Below are 25,466 nucleotides of genomic sequence, written 5' to 3'. Positions count from 1 at the left end.
GTGGCAAATTGGTAGCACATTCTTTCCAGCTGGAATAGGTCTGCCAGCTGCAGCTCGAGTGTCTGCTCTGGCCAGTTTGGCTGATGCCTCGCTGATGGGGATTGGGGGTTACTGGTATTTTAGGGAGGCAAAGGGGATGTGGGGAACTTGTGCAATGGGGAGGTGGACAAGAATGGCTCTCTGGTGCTTCCCCTGCCTTGGGTGGAAGCTGAGTGCAGGGGCTGTGCTTCTTGCCCACCACCCAGCGCCTTGCAAAGCTGGCACTGAAGCCTGGGCTCCTGCTCCAAGTGTGGTCTTGGGGGCTATATCTACAGCACATTAAAATCCACAGGGAAGGGTTATGCCAAGACTTTATTGCCTCTGGGAGGGTGAAGTCACACTTTGCTCCCTATTTCCCAGCTGTTCCTCCCCAGGTGTTTCAAAGGAGGGTTCCCACTTGCTGTGGTTAAAGCAGAAGGATGGGGACTGAGCATGAACACTTTGAAAAAGTCATGTCACATGTAGTTCTCTTGGGTTTGGAGGAAGCAATTAAGCCAATTAATTTATTGGTAAATTATCTTATGATGAAGTACAAAATAACTGCAATGAAACGCTGACATTCACATTAATACCAAATTAGTTACTGTATTATGACTGTTCTTACAATGAATGCCCAGTAATTTAATAGTAATGGGACATTTAAATAATTTAGCCGATAATTCTCTAGATCACTTACATATATAAATGAGCATGACAGCTTCTTTTTCTCAACTTTGCTGGTGCTGCTGGATTACCTCCCACCACCACGCCAGGAGGCAAAGCAGCCCAGCACCTCTCTCCAACATCCCCAAAACTTGCCTCCTGCTGGAAACTAAGTAGGGAACAGGGTGGGATTTTCCTCCCTCATCAGATTTTGGGATTGCTGTGGCTGGAAAGCAAAGTGCAATTGCCCTGTGGCTGGGTTTAGCAAAGCCACAATCTCCTCTCCCCACCTCTGTCCTGTCCCCCCCCTCCCCCCCCCCCCGTCTCCCCCATGGTGAAAGATCTCTAGCGGTGCTCCTTGTGAGAGCACTCTTTAGCCTCACAGCAGGATGGGTGTTGGAGATCCAGCCAGGGCCACTTAATTGAACAGTTCAGCCATTGACACTGAAATTACTGTGTGTTGGCTCTGCTTGATGCAACAGCTTCATTTTCAAGTAGCTGCACTTTCTGTAATAATAATTATAAATAGCATTAAAATTGCTCCTCATTCTTCCCTCCCCATTCCCCTGCGAGGACTTTCTAAAGCAGAGCGAGGGCTTGGCAGCTACACAGGACAGAGTTTGTTGGCTTTATTGCCTCTCCACCTCCTGCACCCATGGAGCTGCTTGCATATACATCAGCCGTGGCTTCCAGATTCCCATGGGGGGGGGGGAAATGCGGTTCACACTGAAAGTAGCCACCATTGCAAGCTACACCTAAAAGATCCATGGCTCCAGTGCTTTCTCCCATAAACTGGTAAATACTGGAGGAAAAACATCAGGCTTCTGCCCTGCTGAGCACACCTGGGATGTTGAGAGGTTCACACATCCTTTCTGCACGGGGTCGGAGTCATGCCCTGGAGATGGATGTTGCCAGTCAGTGTGTTACTTTGCTATTGAGATTGCATTGAACCTGCTGAAATATTAGTTAATGGGCTTGCTTACATCCAGCCTAAATGCGGTCTTTTCATCACATCACGTCCTGCTGTCAAACCTGTTGTGGAGAGGAGTATTCCACTGTCGGCAAGATTGAGGACAGAATTATCCAAATTAGTTTTCTTGCAGATGAGAGCAGAGATGAGGATTTTAACACAAACCCTGCCATCTCTTTGGAGAGTCTGGCTTTCCTCACCTAGGATGCAGTTGAAGAGTACCTTTTTTAATTGGGATGTGCTGCCAAATTTGTGGAGCCAGCAGCCTGCCGCAAACAAGCGTCTGCACAGAAAGAATAAAGAAAGGAAAGCCAAAGTCTGTAGCTGTTCTCTTGCAAGTGATTAAATCCAGAGGCTGGCAACTCGCACTCGTAGGGTCCCTTGAGTGGGTCGTGACGAGGTTCCAGCAACTGGATTACTGCGGGGATGGCTGGGGGAAGGAATTTGTACACCAGAAATGTCCTGAGGTGTTGCACAGAGGAGATCTAGCAAGCATTTCCTCTTCTGTTGCTTGGATCCCTTTGGCAGGGCTGGAGATGCAGGGTTGGAAGGCTGAAGTCCAGGGGAGCCCTGTATCAGACAGCAAAGCATAGCCAAAGATGACTGCAAAATCCCTGAGTTGGGCTGGTTCTGTCCCACATGCTGTGACGACATGGCAGCCCGTTCCCCCCTTGGGGGGGTAAATTCACTTTATTAACAAGAGCCACCCAGTTCCCTCTACTGTGCTCAGTGATACGATTTCTTGAATTGTTTTCTGTGCAGTTAGTTGCCTGTAGGAATCTTTCTGGGCTTTTGTTCAGACGTTGCTGTTTCCAGGAGTGTTTTTTGTGGTTTTTTTTTTTCCCCGTTGGATTTCTTCTTGGTGGGAGAGGCTCAGTACCAATCCCTTCTCAGCAAACTGTTAGAGCAGCTTTTCAGGCAGGTTTTTGGGTGGGCTTTTGTCTTTCTGCAGGGTTGCTGTCCTAAAGCATGTTGTGTACCCACTGTCTGGGTAAAAGTGCATTTTCGGCAAGTCACTTGCCACCACCTTTTTGATGAAATAACTGTTCAAGCAGGGGAAGTGAGGGCTTGGGATAGTACGAAGATGTGGAAATTTTTAAAATGTGATCATTCCCTTTTATGTACGCCTTGGTAAGATTGTACTAAGCAGCGAGCACTGCTGTACTCCAGAGTGAATTGTAACTGGCAGAGAACGTGATGTGCTGTCCCCAGCCTGCCCTCCCTCAAAGGCTGGTTGGCCTGGCCTGTGCTGGAGGAAACCTGAGCAGCTCCCTACAGCATCGCAGCCCTCCTGGTACCTCCCAGCCTCTCGGTAGTAAAGGTATGGGCAGGTCCTTTGACTCCCTGGGGATGGTGTGCCTCGTGTTCCAATTAAATAGGTATTGTGAGTTGCCTGTTGGCAAAGACCCTGGTGAATGAGACCTTGTACTTGACATAAAGGCGGTGTTGGCTCCATCAGTGCCACGTAGGATGTCCCAAAGCTTTAGGGTGTTCTGACCACTGCCTATAAAAACCTTGCCCCCACAAGTGATGATTTATGAACGGACAAGATTGATTGCCTGTTACCTGAATGCTATCAAATGCTGCCGTGGACTGTTCCCTGTGCTATTTGGACATTAAGTCTAATGCACTCGCTGCATCAAAGCACAAGACCAGCGAATCTCTGCTTCCAAGTGTCTTGGGTCCTTGTGGGCAGAAGGCATTCCTGCTACAGAGCTTCGCACTTTGCTGCTCAAGCACACAGAAAGAGCTGCTGTGTCCCCACAGGCTCCATCTGTACCCTGCTTGATGTGTGGGGTCTGAATGGGATGGGGCAGGCGTTCACCAGTGGGCTGCTTGAACGGAGCTTGAAGGACTGGCTTTAGCAGAAGCTAAAGCAGGTCTAGGTAGACTGGGTTTAACGCAGCATGAAACAACCTTTTAGAAAGCTCAGCAGGCCTAATCCAGATTGTCATTGCAGCTGCTGTTCTGTCATACATGTTTTCTTAAGTAACGGATAACGCTGCTGTTTGTGCAAACAAGGTAACTTGGCATTGTTTTCTATAGCAAAATAGGTTCTCAGGGCATCCACTGACATGAGCACCACCTGACTGCTTTACTTTTGCTTTTGTTCTGCTTATTGTTTTCTTCAAACATCACATATAAAATTTGTCCATGATAAAGCATCAAAAGGTAAAACGGTGCTGATCCTCATGCAGCTATGTAAATATTCAGCTTGTGGTTGATTGCATTAAGTGTCTTATAATCCATCCCAATTAAAAAGCAGTCTTTATAGCTGTAATAGTTTTATTGAGAACTGTAACACATTAGACCTACAGATATATAAAGCAGTTAGTTTTATAAAGCATATAGGATATTAAAGTAATGAAAGACATTAATGTGACATCAATTTTTAAGGAGAGTTACTTGCTGAAATAAATGAGTATAGCCTAAAAGTTGATGGCATGTTACAGTCCCGAGTAATGAACCCTTCTGCCCCCTAAAATCTCTTCGAATAAATAATACTTGAGCAAGTCAGTGGTCGTTAACTCTTTATCCTGTGAGAGCTACATGTCACATTGATGTCTCATCTGATTGTTTTTTTTTTTTACTTTTTAAAAATTCATTCAGAAAGGAATTCTCTTTCCTGGAATACTTAAACTTGGGGTGTGTTATTCTGATGTGTCTGCTTTCCTGATGTCTTCCCCTCTTCAGTAAAGTAGAGCTGTGACTGGTATTGCCAGATGCAAAATTCTTGAGCAAGTTACTTTTTTCCTTTTCCTTTATTTGTTTTTCCTTTTGGTACTTTCTCCTTGTCTGCAAGTGCTCTGATTCGTGCTTTACCCAGTGGTGTCTTGGCATACCAAGCCTGGAGAATCAAAAAGGATATGTACGTTTTATTAAAACTTAAAGAAAAAAAACCTTAAACTTTTTACTAGTACAATGGAGCATTCCTTAAAAACCAAACCAACAACAACAAAAAACCAACAACAAAACCCCTCCAAATCTCTTAAAATCCTGACTGGCTTGTGGAGAAGGAGAAATGAAATCCTCAGATCTCTTGAGTACATTATTATAACAAGAAGTGTAGCAATTGCTTGCTTGAACTGTGTCTCATTAACAGGGATTCTTAACTGGGCCATTTGTGTTGCTATAGTTATGGAAACGTTAGAACTTCTATGATCAACCCTATTTCCAGGGTATATAGCTCTTGTCAAAACTCCCTGTGGTCTGAAACTTGGCAATAGACAAAGCATCTACTTCTCATGGCTCTGCAAATCAATCCAGACAGTTTTTATTTCAATGAGAGAGCTTAAGAAGCAAAACAAACCCTGAACATTAAAAACCTGTTTATTGCTTTCAGATGCCTGTTCACAGTCCTGTGACTTGTAAATGATTTTGGTATAGTTGCTCTGCAAACCTGCCAAGCTCCTGGACTGTAATGTCAACAAGGCAGTTCTAGGCCATGTGAAAATAATGTAAAGTGAAGAAGGCAGTGCCTTAAAGTTAGTAGTTATGTAGGAATTAGTCTTTCCCAAGCTGTACGTACAGGAACCTTTATTAACAAAGTCCTGCCTACATCAGAGAATAAAATGCTACATGGCTGGTAAAATGCCTGCCGCCTTGACCATATTCATCCATGCGCTGACCCAGGAATGAATGTCTTTCCTCTGGCTACAGACCACTATTTCATGCCCCAGCTGTGTCTCATCTGCCCTTTGATGGGGCCCCTGTCGTCTTTAACCTTCCTACCAATGCAGCATCCCGTGAAGGTCTGCTGTTGCCATGTGATCCACCCAAAACGCTGCTTGCAGCCTGAGCCTGGAAGGGCTGCCTCTAGGAATCTGCCTCGTCCAGTTTCCCAGTATGTGTTGCAGACAGGCAGCAGCAAGAGAACTAGTTGGGAGAAGAGGTATTGGAAGTGTATAGGGGAGAAAACGCCTTCACATTCCTCTCCTGGCACCCAATGGTCCTCCTTGGTGTCATGCTTCTTACAGGCTGCTTCTGGGTTGCAGAAAGGGGCTGATGACAGGCACCCTATTTGGTTCTCTTGTCTTACAGATTAAATACTGTCAGCAGGTAAATGAAGTCTGACAGCTGTCAAATGTCCAGCTGGCTTCTGGGCAGCCCCAACACAGTGATCTCTGCTCTAATTGCCTGACTGAGCTGAGCACTCCCCATCCAAGAACCCTGACTCCACTGATTAAAACATCATGCAGCCTCTCGCGGATCCACATCTGGATGGTGACATGGGAGGTGTTTGGGAGGCTCTCGGTGCAGTGGCCTGGGCAATTGAATTTTGCTGTCTTGGGCCAAACTATTCCTGTGTCGGGGAGAACAGTCCCAAATGGGATGGGATGGGGCAGGGAGAGGTCTGGAGATGGCTGCTTCTGGCCCTTCACGTGAGGGGGATAAGAAAGACAAGGTGGTGGTTGTGACTATTGACTTGGGGAGGTCTTGACTTCCCCAGCAGTAACTAGCAACCAAGCGATGTCTCTAGCCTTCCATGAGCCACAGACCATGAGGCCATGGAAATCCTATTTTTCTCCCTGCGGTCTCCTCCTCCAGGTTTGTTGTCCTGGGTATAATGTTCCCCAGACCTTAAGTGGGAGGTGAAAAGAACAACAAACCCCTGCCAACAGCTTTCTGGGAGGTTGGTGGGGTGTAAAGCACTGTTTGGTGGGGGCGGGCTGTGGAGGTCATCCCACTGCCTGCTCAGAGTCACTGATAAAAGGACTCCGCTGCATGTGGCGGGAGGAGCTGATTGACTTGTGATGTCCCCTCTTGTTCTCCTCCTGTTTCTTCATGCATATATTTCAATGCACAAAATTAACCTGCCTGTTGGCTTGCAGTAATGGCTGCTTTTGCCTCGTTAGCTAGTGGAACTGCGATGTGTGATTAATGAAGCCAGCTCCTCAGTTACGGCTACAAGTAGATTTATCGTTAGCGCACTAGCATCTGAACTGGGGATGTTCCTGATAGTGAGCGATGGATCAAAGTTATGATGGTTGCTTGTTGGAGGAAGCAATGGATGTCCATAGCCTGTAGTAGGGGTTTTCTTGCATGTAAGTATTTTGTACCAGTCACTGCCAGGCAGAACTTGGTGTGCTAGCTGGACTGCAGTCCTTTGCTCCTCTAGGATTACTGTTATTTTTGTGCAAGGATTTGTATCAATCACACTGGTGCAATAATTTGTAATTTCAAAAATGAGGATGTATAATTGGGGCAGAAATTTGAGTAAATTGGATGAAGAAATCACATTATTACAAATTTTGCATTATTTATATTCATTTTGGAACACTGGCAGAATATAAATGTCAAACAGGGAGATTCATGTTTCCAGTGAATAGAAATCAAAGATTCATCACAGCGCTAATATTCACTTTGAATGCTGCGTTTTAGCCGCCCCACTTCAAAAAGGACAAAGCAAAGCAACAGAAAAGGTCCAACGGTGGCAATGATTAGAGGCTCAGGAAGGGGAGACTTCTGTGCGAGACGAGATGAAGACACTGGAGTTTAATTAATGCATGAGGCCATTTTGACAATCCTCTTCCCCTGTGCCGTATTACAGGTGCTGGGGCAAGGTTCCATGACATTTAAGGGAAAAAAATTTAAAACGGATAAAAGGAAATACTTTAAGGGCTGTAATTAATGCAAAGAAATGATTGCTGCGGGACGCCGAGGACAGTATCATTTTAGCAGTGTTCAAAATGAAGCGCTGCCTGCACGCTTCGTGCTGTACAAAACAGGCACATTCATAGCAAGCAGAATAATATTTTCAAGTAAAACTTGCACTAAATACTAGCTCTCATGTTTCAGGGTACAAATGGATTACTACTTGGAGCTGGGAATGATAGGTTGTTTTTTTCTTTGCTGCAACACTGAACCATTAGCCTTTCCCTGAGGAAAGATACTGGTTTAGATAGGAAGCATGAGGATAAAAAGAGTAATTTGCCAAATATCACAAATGCTGCCTGCGTTGAGTGAGCCAAATGGCTCTAGATGGAAATTGGAAAGTGTTCAACAGGGCTGGGAGAAATATGCACTATCATTAGGTTAGCAGTGGAAGAAGACTTGGACAAAGTTGTTAGAAACTGCATCCTGTTTATTTTGTGAGGTGCTGTGGGGATTCAGAGCCAGAGGGGATTCAAAGAGCAGAAGGAGAAGGAAACCTTTCAGCCAGGACAACTGGATGGTTTAAAAGTGGGTCTGGGTAGAAGCTGGGGTGGGGATAGGACTGAGAAAGTGCTTTTTGGGGTCTCTTGGCTTCAGTACAGAAGCCCTATCCCATCTGGAGCCCCAGGTGTGGGCTGCCTGCAGCATCTTGGTACACAACAGGGTTTTCTGTTCTGTGGCCAAGGCTTTCACTAGTGTTTAGTAGGCTTGGAGTGCCTCGGTCAAGTGTTGCACCATTTTTCTGGAGTGTCAGTGTTGCTAAGTTGCAGTGTTGTGCTTGACTAGCTAGTTCAAGTCCGGTTCAGCCGTCCCTAGGCTACAGTGAAGTCACTACAGTAAATACATTGTAGACCTATACTTAAGCCTGATAAACTGTTCCCATCAATAGGAAACCTAAGTGATACAGTGAAAGCAGAATTAACTGCTACATAAAGATAATCCTAGTCTAGGGAAACAAAGGCTAATTATTACTGAGCTACATCTGGAAAAAGTAGTTGTTTGCAGGGTGATCCATGTGCATTTGAGGTATGTGCAATGTGCCAGGTTTTGCCTTCAGGATTTTACAGCCCTGAGGGTGGGGAGAGGGAGGGAGCTTGAGGCAGAAACTAATTCTTATTTTAAACCAGTATTTTAAATCAAAACTCTTAGAAGAAAATTCTTGTTTGAAATGATTTAAAATAAGGACTTTAGAAATTGAGCCCTATGTGGAACACCTGCATGTCCAGGTTTTTTGTGTTCTCAACATAGCCAGGCGGGCTGAACACATCAGCTCAAAAAAACCCCCAAACAAACGATGCATTGTACTAATGACACTTGCATGATTTATCCACGCATGTGAAAGCCACTCTGTTCAGCAGGAGCAGGGTGAGGGCAGTAGGTTCAGCAAAGCTGTGTGCCAGGTGTGCTGCCCGTGTGGAGCTGCTGCCTGTAGTAATGACAGTTTGCCTGGCACGTCCAGCTGCCCAGCAGCCCGGGCTGCCAAACATCCCAAAATGGGAAGAGGTGGGTGTTTGGTGCTGTTCAGCCATACATCATCATTCAAATAGTGATGTGCCAACCCATCAGCAGAATTAGCGGGTCTCTAGATCAAATGTGCCCGGACAAGGATGTGGCAGGGGATGATGAAAGACAGCTGGTTAACATAGCTCTTAATGTCACCTTAAATGTTTCTTCCTCCTCTATGTACACTGGATCCTGCCTGGCCAGAGAAGTCACGAACTCGGCAGTCGTCAGTGGCTTCCTGGTCATCTGCAGAAGGCGTAGCTCGCTCAGGACAGCTTGTACTGCCTGGATGATGTGTCCCGGGGTGAAACCATCAGACACTTTTGCTAGGCAGCTTATGTTCAGCGAGCTGGTGATCACTCCACCGTTCTGCAGAATAATGTGCTTCCATAGCACTGTTCATCAGGATCCAGAAAAAGAGAATGGCAAAGACATGCGTTAAGGAAAGCAGGAGAAATATTTTTGCATTCTGAAACAGGAAAATAAGGGATATCAGTCAGAAAAGCCAGGATTCACATTTTTCATGTTTGCTGTTTCTTTCATCCACAGATTTGTAGCATAGAGGCCTTCAGGCACATCTGTTTTCGAACCATTAGTGATCGTTTGTTGGCTATCAGTCAGTACTTTTCCGAAAGTCATTAAGGCCACATAATGTGAGGTGGATAGGTGTGTAAAAATGGAAAGAACTACTTAAATGTGCTTAAGTACGCACAGAAAGAGAACCTGTCCAGCATGTTCCAGTCTGGGTGTGTAGACTTACGCACCTATATTAACAGCCTGCTTTTATCTCCATGACCCTGGTCACCAGTGACTCCTGCTGGGCTGAGGGCTGCTATGGGGACTCGATCCTTGGTTTGGAAGCCTTTGGCTTCCAGCTCTGCAGGCATGTGTTGCAAAGGCCAGGTATAAATTTCTGTGATTGGCACTTTGCTGCTTATTTGAATGGTGAATCTGTTTGTATCTTTTAGCTGTGAACCTCTGTGATATGAAGGTTTACTTAATTGTTTGTGAAGTGCCTGAGATTTTGCTTCCAAAGATAAATTTATAGGAGTAATAACATCTTTTGTTTTATCCTATATAAAGTAATGGTCTGTCTCAGAGAAACTTATTAAAACTTTCATGCAATCTCACCATGCTTTCCTTTAAAGTCTTATATAAAAACACTTGGGAAAAACAACAAGTATTATGTATAGAGATTAAAAAGGTTTGTGAATGAGACAGACAACTTGTGATTTGGGTGTTGTGTGTTTGAATGCTCATATGCAGTATGAAAATGTGGTTGGGGAGTTAACGGTACTGGATGTTGGGGCAGCTGTGTAATGGAGCAAACCTGCCCCATCCTTCCTTCGACTGCCGCGTCAATACTATGGACTCATGCCCATAACTATTGACAACTTTGTATTACATTTTTCACTCGGGCAAATTGCGGTCTTCCACTTGAATTATATCTATGCTCGATAATTATTGGCTGAATCACTAATTCATAAAAGAGGAATTGATGCACACAACAGTGAGCACTGCTTCTGTGCAGCCATAGACTGTGTGCCGCAGCTTCTGGTGCAGGCAGGACCTGTGTGTAATACAAGTTACCGACTTGCTGGGTGATTAATAGCAAGAAACCAGTATAGGATCGTGAATCTTCAAGTTTAATGATTTCCATTGTGTGTTTACTATTTCCATTGTGCATAGATTGGAATATTCTGGTTTGTAATGAGAGAGGGTTGTAGCAGACAGGTAACGTGCACTGTGGCTGTGAGTGTTTGTTCTGTTATGGCTTTCCTGTCAAAACAAGTTTCTCTAGTTCTCGGACTGGGTGTCAGGCATTGGAAGGTGAGGGCTCTCTGTGGTAAAGATCATATTTCCATTGAACTTCAGGGAAGGCTGGAGCTAAAGAACAAGCCAGGCAGGGTCTTAAATGGGACAATGTCAAAGAAGTAAAATTGCAAGTTTAATCTGCTTTAAAATGTCAAGAGTTAACTTTTTGGGGCATTCTTAAGTTTGCAGTTGAAATCCCTTCAGCTGGCCCTTTTGGACTCCAAATTAGTGGTGAGAATCCCAGAATGTGACAGCTCAATCTCCAGAAGTGAACACAGCTAAATTCAGCTGCTATCACCTCCTTTCTCTAGGTCTTATTCATGTCCCTTATCTGTTAGCAATTTATCAGAGCTGTAACGTAACATGAAACACATGTTAGCTTGCTTAGAGACCGTTTCCCATCCACGCTATGAAAATTATTGAACTTGGGAGAGATTTATAATGTGCTAGACAGTCAAAACCTGTCCTGAGCTTGCCCAAACGTGCATCATCTCAGTACCTTGGCTGCCTCTGTGAAAGGCAGTTAAGAAACTGGACTTTTGTGAAGTCATGCGACTGTACTGTGAGAAGGTGACTATGTGGAGAGATATTGTAGTCGGGGTACAACTGTGTAGCCAGGTCCCTGAACTGAATGTGGTTTCCTTTACTACTGTATTCTGGGATGTGATCTATCAGAAATCAGTGGCATGAAGGGAGTCTGTTGTCTTTGATGTGGTGATCAACAGGGATTTCTATGCTAGGAGCTGCTGGTAGGAGTGCACCATTGAGAGTCCTAAGCTGAAGTGTTTGGTGACATTCTGAATAGCCTCAAACCTTTTTTCAATATTATCTTTAGACTGGACCTAAACAGCCCTTCTGCTTGTGAGTCACCACGTCGAGACCCCTTAGTGCCCAGAAAACTGTTCAACCACGTATCCATGATTAAACCACAGGAAAAAATTATGTATTTCTGGGAACAAAAGCCCTTCTACCAGCCACTTCTGAAGGATGCGGACAAACTTCCATTTTTCTTGTAGTAATTGATTCCCATTATTAAGCTTAATTTGGAGTGTTTCTTCCTAGCCAATGCTGAGCTATTGCAGGCTTCAAGATGATTCAAATCTGAAAACAAACTTGTATTCCTGGAAGTTTGTCTCTTTCTAGCCATGTAAATTGGTCTAATAAGATACACTGTTTTCCCGACAAGCTTTAAATCCCAATGTATGGGGTACTCGGGGAACTTGTCGGGCTTTGGGAGAGCCTGTCTGTCACTGCAGACATTTGATAGACTAGGCTTGCAAAATTGTGGATGCCTTTAAGATTTCCCTAATGATCTGTAGGTACAAAAATGGAATTTGCTAGTGACAAAACTCAGTCCTCCAGACACAGTTCTGTTTATGGAGGGACTTTGAAGTATATTGTTTAGAGTACGGAAACTGGATAGGAATAACAGAAACTTAGAATCCCTGTGTGAAAACAAACCAACCAAACAAAAAAAACCCAACAAAACAAACCCGAAAAAACCGAACAAAAACCCATCACCAAACCTAAAAGCTTGGATTAGAAAATTTGCACTGAAATAGGGTCTTACCCTTCAAACAGGGGAAAAACCAGCTTGGGCTGAACTTGCTGTGCACTAAACTAATGAAAAATTAGTAACTGCCAAACAGTATTTTAAACTCTTCTCCCAACTTCCACTTTTATTGTTTGCTCTCTGGGGTAGCCTGTACCTGTACTGCCTACACTTTCAGGAACTGAGATGTACCCGGGGTGTGAATTTAAAGTCAGTTCTGAGGATAACCAGACAATAAGCATGGATTTTAAACAGTAGGAATCAACAGGATGATTTAAATACTTGCCAAATCTTGAAGCGTAGTCAGGCCTAGGAATAAGAATGATTTTTTGGTAAACTTTGCAGAAAGGTTTAAGATTAGCATCGAAGGGACGGTTGGTAGTTCCCACCAGCAGCACTCTGTCCTGCGCTTTCAAAGCCTTAAGGAATTTGGGGAGGATCTTTTCCAGGTGTTTCAGGTTCATCTTCAGGGTGTACATGTAAATACAAGAGGAAAGAGTTGTTACTGATGCTGACAGTTTAGAGTTAACGAGGTGAAGTTGTAGATGTGCTATATACAACAGGTTTTTGTGCTTTTTTTTAGTAGTCTAGTTGCATTTAGTATGCTCATCCCAAGTAGAATGCCTCTGTCTTCTGAAAGTCAGGCAAACACTCAATTTCTGCTTATCTATTTGTGGGTTTGTGCTACTGCCTTTCTATATTGAATTTGCTGGTACTGTTATTGAAAAGCAGGAAGGAAACAACTCATGTAAAGAAGGAAATCCCGATTTCCAGTTCAAGGAGAAATATTGCTTGGACCTGTGCACCTGATGAACCTTAACAGACAGAAAAATTGCCAGGGTATGTAACCTGGTCTGGAATCCTCCCAGCTCTTGGAGGTTATGGTCTACCAACTCCTACCCATGTGAATGTGTAAATGTGAAACATATACTCCCTAATTTTTGCTATGATTTCTAGCTTGTTGAGGCTTTAACCTGAGAACGCAAGCTCTTTGAACTCAAGGTTCACTTCTTTGCAGTGATTTACCATTTGACTTTTAACAACCACTAGTTACAAAACGGATGAGTATTGAGCAAAGCCTGTTATTGTATAGCTATATTTGATAATGTTCAAGTGAATATTGGTTGGAGAAGCTTAATCAAATTGCTGTAGTGTCACTCTACTGTTAATAAAGCTGCAAGTGAACAGCTAGGTTAGGACAGCATATTGGAGAAGTCCGACTTGAAAGCCTCTTTTCAGAAATGATTGAAGCTTAACGTTCAAGTCGCTGACACCCACTCACTTGAAAACTTTACTCTCCAGATCAACTCGTGATTTATTTTTTTTACTACACAGTAAGCAGCTCCCTGAAACTTGAGCTTTGATTTCAGATTGGCTTTCCTTAATGTCAATAAAAAAGAAACTGCCCCACAGACCTTCTCAGCTAAAAAGGTTTATTATTATAAACACCTGTGAATCTACATTGCAGGTACAATCTTTGTGATCCAATCTCTGTTGTCTGCAGTAGCAGGCAGCTGGCAGAAAGGCGACAAAGCTCTGCTTTTTGGAGGGAAAGCTACAGAGGAGGGAAAATTGGGAAATCGATAAGAAATCCCTAAAGTCTCTGGGTAGAGTCACACAGTTATTCTTCTAGCTGAACTTGTCTTAATTGTGATATGTTTGCTTTCTTATTCTTCTCATGGTCATACTATGCATCTTCCTAAGTTTGCCAGTTGCTTAATGATAATGAGCTGAGCATGTCTTAGCATTAGGGCATAGGTCCCACTTTGGAGCATGGGCATGTTGCCTGCCAGGATGATAACCCCAGCTCATTTTGTTGCTCTTGTATGAACTATTTCTATGGCCATGACACAATGCCAGCTGCCATCTTTTCATCTCCTCCTTGTTGTGCCGATGCACCCAATGCTCCCAGGAGAGCAGGATGCCTGTACTTGCTCCCAAAGAATGTGCCTTGTGAGTATAGTAGGTACACCCTGGAACAAAGGAGAAGCCTTGGCTTTTTTCTTGCTCAGAAAGAAAGGATATTGCTCTGTCAACGCCCAAACGCTGCAGTCTGAGGGCACAACCTCAAATGACAAGCTCTTATCCAAACTTTGCTATTCCGTTGCTGGGAAGCTTTTGGTAATGAGCTTTGCTTCTCTGATGATTAAACAAGTCGCTGTTACATAGCTGCTTTGAAAGGTTTAGCCAATCTTGCCACCTTTGCTCTGCCAGGGAGATCTGATCACAGCAATGACAGAGATATGGATTTACTTTAACATTTTATGCTGGCTGAATTACTCTGTGATTTATGTATCTGTTGCTTCTCATAGGCTTCATGCTTTCCTTCTCTTCATGTATGTTGGAAGGAAGTATAAATGTTCTCCAATGTTTTGAGACTTCAATACTGCTAGAAAAGTGAGAACTATCAAATTATTTTAGGTTTGGGGGAATGTAGAGGAATCCCATCTCACTGAAATGACTGATAGAAGATATAATTGCTTCAGGTGAGACATGGTGTTTTCTGGGCCTGTGGTATGTTTTTTGCTGGAAAAACTATCAGGAGATGCAGAGAGCTGTTAAAACAATTGTTTCACCTTTTACTTGTGAAAGTAAGTCCTAATTTATCCCTAGCATTTAGAACATTTTTTTTTTTGAGTGACAAATTATATTCATGGATTCCCACTGATCCACTTGTTGGTTCCAACAAGTGTTCGTTGCTCAGCTTGTAGGAATCTTAATTTCAAAATTTTAAATGACTGAACTAGTATCAGAGACGACCTAAACACTCCACTCATGGTAAGCCTACTAAACCAGACTGGCATTTACATGTAGCAGCTCCTGTTATGCTTGTGAAACTAATGTGTGTCCATAGTGTGCGCATTTCAGGGATGTGTCCTGAAAGCTAATAATCTCTTCCACTTGGAAAGAAATGTGCCAGTAGCAAGAAGGGCTGCTGAAGAGGCAGCCTAGGATTTCGGCCATCGTGTGGACTTGGGCTGGAGAGAAGCAGAGTGAATGGTGAAGGTGACCTCGACTTCTTTAACGAGGAGGAGCTGAACTGCTCATGCGTCGTCCTTGGCAACTAGGTTTATACCACAATGTATTTGCTATTTGACTGCTTTGCATCCTTTGGGGAGGACTGGAGAAAGACTACTTTTCTAGTGGGTATTTGAAGAAGTTAAGGCTTATTTTGCACCAGGTTCTCAGTTACAGTGCTGGAAATGTTGCATTGGGATGAGCAGAGTGATTTCCCCTTGCTTCTGAGCGTAGCTCATCTCCAAAATTCTAGTGCTCCCAAGAAAGGCTCCCCAGACTGCTTCCAGTTACCACTGCCTGTCCTGCCTGTTTCATGCTCTCTGGCTCAAAATACTGGCTATGCTGTGAACTATCTTGGATGTGTGTGATGTCAAGCCTGGGGCCATCCGCTCCCACCAAGAACACGAGACCTTTTGTTAATACCTGCAGGTCTTGGGATGCAATAATGGGGGCAGAGCTGATAGCTCTGACTTTGCTGTGGGAAGGATAAGAATTTTTTCCACACTGGTGGTCATCAAAGCAAAGATTGTCAGTACTCCAGGCAGTCTTTGGCCCCTAGTCTTAATTTTAATCCCAATCTGCACTCGCTGTCAAGGTTTGAGCCCAAGAGAAAGGTTCCCTGTTGGTGTGGAGGCTACTGGAGCTCACCAGTCACTGCACACCCATGAGCTCACACTGCCCTCGCAGAGGTAACAGCCTCTTCCAAGGTGATGTTTCCTGAACCTTCCAAAACACAGGCTTGTGGCCACCCCACAGTCTAAATGCACAGGACTTGCCTTAAGAAAAAAGGTTTACTTTTTCACATGGAGCTCTAAAAGTAAAACATTTTGCAAGCAACATGAATCTAATCAGGATTTCGGGTGAGCTCTGCTCTGCTGCAGCGGTTGAGTTTCTGTGTCTGTTGGGCAGTGTTTTAATTTTCTTTCTAGTAGGGAAGCTACATGAGAGAGGCAGGAATGGAAGCAATGGCAATAGGGCTCCTGGGAGCCCAAAGAAAATAATCAGTAAACATAACTATTTAACATAGGCTCTTTGTTTTCACAGTGGAAATTTATCCTTGTTACTTTATTGTTCACTTTGGCTCCATCCAATTTCTCAAATTAATAGAGCTGAACAATTTAAGCTCATCTTAACTTTTAGTTTCTTGTCTCCTATTTTGAAATTCTCCTTTTTTCTCTTCTACTTTTCAGTGCACTGATGAGCAGTGACTGGACTATTTTTAAATAAAGCAAGTATAGGTGTAGGAGAGAAACGTGAGCTCTTGGGGGCTCTTAAGAAGTCACAAGACTCCCTTAAAAGAAAAAAATGTTAGTGAGACAAGCTATTATCAAGCAAGCTTTGGCAGGTCTGGTCATACTGGTATGTGCTAAGCTAAGAAATACACTTGTTCCTTTGTGTCTGTTGTAATGCAACAGGAGAAATTACCCGCATGGAAATAAAAAGAGAAGCTACTCACCTCTTCTTCAGCCTTCGGCACTGCTTTAGAAAATATTTTTTCTGTGTCTCCAATCCACACAACTGAAGGCTGCAATTGCTTAGCCACCTAAGAGAAAATGGAGGAGAGAAGGCAAGTAGTTGATTAAAATGGCTATAATTTCATACCTGGGAGCCTGTAATTATGCTTTTGAATCCACATTTCAGCATTTAAAATTAGCCTGGCTGCTTTTTTTTTTCCCCAGAACTGTTCAGCACTCGTAGATAGCACTGGCTTTTTTCAGCAGCCTTGGCAAATCAAACTGTTTCTAGTCAGCAATCTAACGTTAAGAACCCAACCCAAATGGGATCGTTTTGACTGCTATGCTTATCTTTCCTTTCTCAACCCTAATTCAGCGGCAGTTCTGCAGAAGGAAGCCTGGACTTGGAGCTCTGTGGCAATGGACAGACCACCGGCAGCTTGGGACTGGCTGCCCTTGCCTGTGGGATCCCTCGCTGGTTTTTCTGAGGGCGACACAGATGGGGAGACAGGCAAGACACGGCTGGTGCATGAGAAGTGAGGGTGCTAATGGTGAAGCAAAACAGGCTGATATGCATTCAGGCTTGCAAAATAGCATTTAATTTGCAGTTAGCCCAAGAATTAAAACAGAACCTGTTAATTTGAAGAGGGGTGGGTGTGTGTGTGACTGTACAAATGGGCTTTCCGGCTCCAAAGTCAGAGGCACTATACCTCAGGTTCACAGCAGGATGGCAGCAATGCTACAGGCTTTTTCACATCTTGCGCTCTCCCTATTGCTATAGAAACGCCAGTGGTTTAGACATTCCGCTGCCAAATTTTGATCACTTTCCAGTGGCTCTTGGAGCCGTGCTAGTTTGCTCAGCAACAAAAGTGATGGCTCGAGGAGTCAATGGGTAACGAGAGGGAGAGACGGCGTTCTTCTGTCCTGTTTGGTTTTTTTCCCCCAAGTTGAAACTGCAGCTTCCGGAAAGGAAGCTTATAAAATCGATAGGTTCTATATATCACAAGCCCAGTGTCTGATTGACAGCCAGTGCAGGAATAATTAAGTCATGAACATCTTTCTTCAAAGCGCTGCAGTTCATTTTAATGGACACGTTTCAAAAGCACTAAGTGTGTGTGTCTGTACAGTAAAAATGGATTGAATATAGGGGAAAAGAATAGTAGATGGCGGCTGTTACACTCGTTTGCTCTGCTGCTGATGGGGTGAAGTGGAAACAATGCCATCTTTGGCATGTGACGCTTTATTTGTGGTAACTCGTCAGTCCTATAATATGTCAAGTGGTACCTCCAAGTTCAGAACAGTTTCATTGAAGAAAGCAGAGAGCTTTTTCCCTTTGGAAGGCAGGGACTCGAATATTTAGGGTGAATAATTAAGACTGAAAAAATAAAAACATATTGTGAAAGAGAATGCATAAGTTCTGTAGAAACTGATGTGTGGACCTAGCAGTTATGTGAATGTTTATCTGCACATACAACTTAAGGGGAACTTGAGTCCAGCAGTGTATTGAGTACATAACGTGGAATGAAAGAACAGATTAAAATTGTACAGCAATAACTTCTGCCATTATAAGACCAGATGCTTTTTTAAATCTATCCTCCTATTTATCTGTGTTCATAGGTATGTTTGGCATATTCCTAAGCCTGCACGTGCTCTGCAAGGTATGTTAGAGAGGGTAAGCTTGGGGCTTTCATTGGACTGAGCTGTGCAGCAGCCTCGAACTCTGGCATTTTCTGCTGAGTAATGTGCTAGCCAAGGGCTCGGGCACCTGCAGAAAATGCAAGTCAGGCCTAGTGATTTGCACTTGCAGGTGAATTCAGTAAGCTCTTCGATGCTTGTAAACAGGCTTGGAGGCAAATAGTGAAAGAAGTGTAATGTGGTAGCATGGTCACATAGCAGAGATGGGATAACTGACGTTCTTTGTAAAATTAAGACTTTAAGAAAAACATAGGTCTAGTTTATGTTGCTAAAAAACCTACAGCTTGTTAAAGAACTGCATTTGCATTTCATGCACCTGTCACAATCTACTATGCCGTGTGGAAGCTCTGACTCGGAGAGCCTTACAGAACTCGGCACTGCTAACGAATGGGTTATTGGCTGGGGCTTTCTGATGGTGCCTTTACCTTCTGAAACATAAGAACCATTTTTTCTTTTTTGCTCCTGCTCTGTGTGCCTGGAGAGGCTATCAGGAGGGAGATGAGGCAGTGGGAGATGGTTTCCCTTGAAGCCTGCATTTCCTCCCCTTCCCCAGTGAAGTTTGGGCTGGTGGCATGCTCTCTGCTCAAGTTTACAGACTGTGCACACATGTTACCCCCCAGTAGGCTCTATCACTGTGCAATCTGCTGTTATTGTGGTGCTTTCTCCCCACTTTGCTTGTGTTTATGACCCTGTTAATGTCTCGGCTGCTGACATCCTCTAATGCGCGTGCTAATGTTAATGTAAAGAGGTGCTGTGCCTTTGCTTCCCAAGGAGAGCAGTCTCCTCCTGGTATTTTTGCTCTGTGCACGTAGTGCAGCTGTGTGATGTCTGGGGAGCTGCGTAGCTGTTCTGCAATGTGTTCTCCATACCTGTGTCTGATGCCGTGGTGTGATGTGACAGGGGAATAAGGGTGGGGGAGGTTACAGAGGCTGTAAAAGCTGTTGGCAATGGTTGAACTCTGCTTGTGTACTTCAAAGCGAGCCATGTTGTCCTTTCAGTGGGGCCGCCGCAGTCGGGGAGGTGCAGATCTTCCCCGTTTGGCTCGGAGATGACTGCTGTGGTTAGCAGCCCTCTGAAATGCAGCCTTAAGTTTTAAATTGGACTATACTTTCATTTTAACTCTTAAGGAAGAATTCTCGCTGTTGTCACACCTCTCATCTTTTTTTGTCCCCATTCTTTCCCCCACTGAGTAAGTGGAAATAACAATGAATAACCTCACTCCTGGCTCCCTCTTAAAGAGAGACTTTGCTTTCTGGTTTGAGGCAAACATCTAAATGTATAAAGTGACCTGCATATCTTTTTCTGATGTTGATACACATGAATATGACCAAATTCAACACACTTTGTTTGGGCTTGGCGGTTCCTTTTTTTTTTGAGATGGATCAGACACCCAGAATCCATTGGCATCTAATTTAAATTGTTGGCAGATACGTAGCAGACTGTATATCCCCCGTGAAAGTGCTTCATTTGAATTATCCATGGACAGTTTGAATCCATGGATAATTAAATGCACTGTACATAATTAATTTGTAATTGAAATTTTATTAGCTTTGCTGCATTTAACAATTTGTTGGAGCTGCCAGCAGATGGCTCCTTAACCCTTCTAATACCGCACCCAGACAGCAGCCGCCTACACTGGAAACTGCTCTGATCATAGAAGCAATAGTTGAGGTTGGAAAGGACCTTCAAGACCATCCAGTTCCACCCCCCTGCCACGGGCAGGGCCACCTTCCACCAGCCCAGGCTGCTCACAGCCCCATCCAGCCTGGCCTTGAACACTGCCAGGGATGGGGCAGCCTGGGCCAGCGTCTTGCAGCTAGTAAAGCAAAACGATGGGTCACAGAGGCTTGATTTGCTCTTCAGGAAAATCATTATTAAAAAAACCCCCACCTTCTCGTCCTGCTGTCTGTCAACATTCATCAAAGATCAAACAGAGTTTCTGAAAGCCTTGGGTTAAACTCTGGCTCTGGAGTTTGGAAAGTGTGACAGTTAAATTGCTGCACTTGAGAGACTCGATTCTTGCAGGGCACGTGCACAAGGCTCCTCCAGACTCAAAGGCTTTGGTGGATTTTTTTTTTTTTTTTTTAAAGGCCCAAGATTAAGATTTTCTGGAAGCTTGAGTTGTTGCTGAAAACTGCTCGGTACTCTGTAGTTTATATTTGCAGAAATGCTTCAAAGCAGCTAAAGGAGCAAGATGCTGAATAGGCCTTATCTGTGGGAGCCTCACCAGGCAAATATTCCAGTGGCACGGCGATCGTGTATTTTGGCTTGTTAGACACAAAACTGATATAAAACTATATATATGTATAACTATAAATACTGTATTCCAACAGGATGCATTTAATTTTTTGACACTAGAGGAACACAAGGTAAAGCTGCCTTGTCACAGAAGTAACCCTGTATATTTGAGCATTGATGGTATTTAGCACTTCAAAGGTCTAGGCTTCTAGCAGGCTGAACTGTACCAAGAGAAAAATTATTGCTCTGGGATGCCTGGGAGAAAGGCTGTCTGTACTGTTCCCCAAACTTTCAACTGTAATGAAGAGTTTTGTGTGGCAGGGAGATGCTAAATACACAGAGTTCTGTCAATGTGCTAGGGTAAGCTGTACCTGGTTCTTCAGACTGCCAGAGAAATGACTTTTCTGAAGGGACAGTGCAGCAGTGGGTGTGAATATCATGAACCTGATTCGGTGGAAAAAACCTGGCAGGCTTCAAAATCACATTGTCTCTAAACGCCGGGTTTATATACATCCTATTCCTTTTTTGGCATAATGCTTTTATGGTTACCTCTGACTTGCTAAACAGCGTAACCAAACAGCCTGATAGCAGTCCCCTAACAGTGAGGTGTTGAAATATTTCTGTAGCTTGCAGCTCTTGCTCGGTACAGATGGCTGCACAGCAGCACACTGAGCTGTTCATACCCGTACGTGACTCCTCTGCTGGTATTTCCTCCTGGCCACCTCTCTCCCAACCTTTTAGCCTGGTCAGTGTTGCACTAATAACATTCTCCCACGTGTGGCTTTTTGTACAATGTGCTTTCTGTGTGCTGCTGCGGCCCTGGTAAAGGACCCAACAGGGGCTGTCTCACTCTGGTAGTGATTAACTTGATGGCTGCCTTATGGTTGCTAATGGAAGGCCAGTGCTTGTCATTTTTATTGCCTTGGAGTTAAGCCCTGTGAGCTACCTGCATTTTTACACTTCTGCTTCGCAGAGTCATGAATTCTACCCTCTCTCCTCAATCCTTTCTGGATATGTTTGGTTTTTTTCCTGTGCATTCTTTGCATCTTTTCTGCAGTGCAACAGCTTGTATCAGTGTTTTGTGCCTTGATGGGAATGTTAGAGAGCCAAGCCATCGGTTGGTACGAGCTGGCAGAGAGCTCCACTGAGTTCAGGCTGGCTCTGTACATGGAAAATGTGGCTTAGACAAAACATTACAGCATGTTCTAGTTCATGCTTGAAGGATGAGTTTGGTTTTGGGGACTGCTGGGAAATGCTTCTATATTGGAGACAGATCCTCTTTTTTTTTCATTCCAAAGTGCAGCTGACCTGGCAGGCTTTGCTGTGCCTTTATGGAGAACACAAGTACTTGAGCTTTTGGTGTTTGCAGCTTCTTTCAATGGCTTTCCTATTTGGTATTAATCTGTCATACATTTCCTTTGAATAGCAGATTGAAATGTTGGTGTTTTCATGTTCTGGTATGAGAAGTCATTTCCTCCACATGATATGTAAAATGCCTGCTTTGAGGAATACACAAGCCTCACGTTAGATCAGGGCTGGTATGTCTCTCACAAGTCTCCTCCCCAAAATAAAAGAACTTGGCTTTTCCATCTGAAATAAATTAGGGTTTCATTTTTCCCAGTGCTATTCACTTGTTTAGGGTGTCTCCCATGAAACAACTGCCAGCAGCCATAACTACAACTGAGTGTAGTTATGGATCGAAAGTTTCCTGACGGTCATTTTATGCTCTCCAGTGTTTCCTTTCATTACAGAAACTCTGTTGTTTGCAGATGTGATAGATAATCAAAAGTGCAAGGTTACTTCACCTTTATCACAGAGCACCATTAATTCATATTTAGTAAATCTTGGTGTTGAACAATGGTTACATGGATTGTAAGATAAAAGAAAAAGAAATGTCATGCTTCCTGTCATTCACTTAAAACTATAAGTGGTAGGTCTGTATTCTGCTTGACTAACTCTATAGAAAGACACTTCTGAAAAGCTGGAGTAGAAAGCTTGCTTGACAACAGTCACAGTTGGTGTTTGGAAAAAAAAAAAAAAAAACCCAAAAAACCCCAAAACCCCCCAAACAAAAAATTTAAAAAAAAAATCAACAGAAGTGTCTGATTATGGAGAAGAGGCAAACTTTTTCCCCTGCATGCAAGATGCTTTACCAAGGTGGACTATGTCTCAGTAGATTGAGAGCTGTGAATACAAGATACCACTTGCTTTCATGGCTTGTCTGCTATATGTACCACCATATATTGTAGTCTTAAAATAATCCAAATATGTTTACACCAGACTTTTTTTTTTTACCATGGTGAAAAATAAGCTGTTTTGGGGGGTGCAAATACCAATACTCAGCTTCCTCTTGTCAAGGAATTTTTCAGTATGTGTTGCTCTTGTGTTTTGCTTCAGCTTGGGTAACAGTAGATTCCCGCAAACGGGGCTGTAAAAGATTCCTTACCCTTTGATTCCTTGTGAAACTTGTTCCTGAACATATAAACAATTTCCCTTGCTGCAATTTGTGTCCGTTGCTGTGCACGTCTGGGAAAAGTCTGACTCGTTTCTCTGCATTATCCCACGAAGCCCATGAAAACAGTAGTTGGACCTCCTCTTACTCCAGCCTTCCCTTAGGCTGGAACAACTGGGTTTGCTCAGCTTACCTCACACACTCTAGCCCCCTTACCTTCCCGGCTCTCCACTGGACCTGCTGGTTTGTCAGTGCCTGTCTTGTAACAGGCTAGCCCAACAGTGGACGCAGTTGTGGTCTCTTAATTATCCCCTGCTATTTGGCACTTAATTGCTTTGAGAAGTTGGCTATACTCTTGATGATATAGGCCAGAATTTGTCTGACTTTTTGCTCTATGGACACCCTGTTAAATTGTGTTCAGCTTGCTGTCGTTAAGAACACCCAGTCCTCCCCTGCAAAGCTGCTGCCTACTTGGTGGGCTACACCTTGGACCTCCTTGTGCTGTTGGATGGAGTTACTCCATCCCAGGTGTGTGTGTGGGACCGCTGGGTGTTGTAAAGAAGTAGCAACTGATGGCAGGACAAATGGAGCAGACAGCTGTGGCAGGGACTTGAGAGTTCCCAGAGACAGGGAAATCCAGACACATTTGGCATTGTCGAGGAAACGAAAAAAAAAGAGGGATTCTAACAGCAGAGGTGAGAGCCTATGTAGATGGAGGACTGCTTCCAGCCTGGCTCTGAGAACCTACAGAATCTGAGTCGAAGTATTCAGCAGATTGACAAATTAGTGACTCTGCCACAGGGACAGAAGGTGGCAGGGAGAGGTGAAACAACTGAAGGGATTAGGGATGGAAACTGAACATAATTGATTTGAATGATGCTAAGACTTAGCTGGTGCTATGTCGATATAAGTCTGCACAGAAATGAGCATGCAGATGATACGTTCCTTTAGAGATACTCTGTGGTATTTGCTCGGTGGTGAAAGGAGGAGAGTTTGAAGCGGTACTGCTGTTGCAGTTGGAACAAGTCACCTTTTGATAAGCAAGTGCCTGGACAGTCCTTATTTCATGCGATTGACTGCAAGCTACTTCGATCCTGGTAACTCATGAAGGTTCACCCAAGTGTTGTTGCTTCTTCTGTGACAGCTATGGTAGAGAAGTAAGCTTGGACTGCTCACTGTAATTTTGGGGGAGGTGTTGGCTAATGTTCCCGTTTGGTCTTGATGTGGAAAAAGGTAAATTTTTCTATACCTATATTTAGACTTTACCTAATGTATGTATATATACTTGCATATATAATGTATACAGATATGCAAACAATTTTATGTATGTGCCAGTTAGTGTACATATTATATGGATGCATGTATACAAAAAAAAATATCTTAATATCTTCAGCTGGAACCTTCTATAGGAGTGAAAAGGCTGCCTTTCTCCTGTGTTTTTAAAGGCCTTGTGCTCTAGCAGAGTCTAAATGATGGCAAGGGTGGTCTGTGCTGTGCCTGCAGCCAGCCGTGTGCTTTGCAATTGATGAGGGCAGAGAAACCCAGAAGGGTGAAATGTGCAGAGCGGAAGCAGGAGAGGGAGGGTTAGCTCAGCCTAACGGCACTAGCTTGTGTCGGGGGGGGGGTGCCAGACCCAGTGTTAGTGTTATGGCATCAAGGGTGCGTGGTCCCAGCACCAGTTGCTTTTCCTTAGGCGCTGCTCTGACCAGCAAGGAGTGGGGTCCTTGGGGATTGCTTTAGTTTTAACGGTGAAACCAGTCCTTTCTGGGGTTGGTGGCACCTGTCACAAAGCCTGCTATAATACTGGATTTAATAACATACATCTGATAAATCCTAGGGAAAGCCAATTTGAATTCAGTCCTTTAGTAGGCCTCTGGCACTGGAAAAATATTGTATTTGGCTTTTTCTAGTGTACACGGTGTGCTTTTTCTTTCTATGAGTATTTCGTCTGGAAATGTTTACCGGCTTCCTTCCTTAGCAGAAATGCTGAGGACTTAGAATGTGGAAGAAATTCTGCCAGGATAGTCTTTCTTTTTTTTTTTTTTTTTTTCTGAAGAGGATTTGGGAAATGTTCTTCACAGCTCATATGCCTTCTTTAATTTCCAGACTTCTCATACATTTCTGTTAATGTAATCCTGAACCAGGATCCCCTCTTTTGAAAAGCTTGCTGATAGGTAAACAGAGAGCAGTAGAGGGGAGAGCTGTTTTAGAACAGCCCCAGAGAGGAAATTTTTGACCACCCCCAGCCTAGCATCTGATTAAATGCTGCGTGGCAAACATTCCTGACTGATGTGCATATAAACAAAGAACAGAATTTTCTTTATCTATGATGCTTTTAACATTCAAGGTAATGCAAAGCTTGCACAAATGTTAATGTGAAAAATATGGCTACTATGAGTGATTTCTCAAGGGGCATTAAATCCTCTGCAGTGG

The 25,466-nt window shown here is 43.8% G+C and overlaps 1 protein-coding gene across 1 annotated transcript in view; it reads right to left on the bottom strand.

The window, feature by feature from the left end:
* Positions 1-3,960: 3,960 nt before the first annotated feature.
* IQCA1 (IQ motif containing with AAA domain 1) overlaps positions 3,961-25,466 on the bottom strand; it is a 112,276-nt gene continuing 90,770 nt past the window's right edge. The window contains exons 16-19 of the mRNA XM_037396263.1: positions 16,651-16,737; positions 12,463-12,640; positions 8,966-9,204; positions 3,961-4,499 (exon numbers count right to left, since the gene is read on the bottom strand). Of these exons, the coding sequence (XP_037252160.1) occupies positions 4,395-4,499; positions 8,966-9,204; positions 12,463-12,640; positions 16,651-16,737 (609 nt within the window). The 3' untranslated portion in view covers positions 3,961-4,394. The remainder of the gene's footprint in view (positions 4,500-8,965; positions 9,205-12,462; positions 12,641-16,650; positions 16,738-25,466) is intronic.

The sequence above is a fragment of the Falco rusticolus genome, chromosome 8, assembly GCF_015220075.1.
Source record: "Falco rusticolus isolate bFalRus1 chromosome 8, bFalRus1.pri, whole genome shotgun sequence".
NCBI lineage: Eukaryota > Metazoa > Chordata > Aves > Falconiformes > Falconidae > Falco > Falco rusticolus.
The sequence above is the reverse complement of the archived record's forward strand: the minus strand, read 5'-3'. Positions and strand labels throughout refer to the sequence as shown.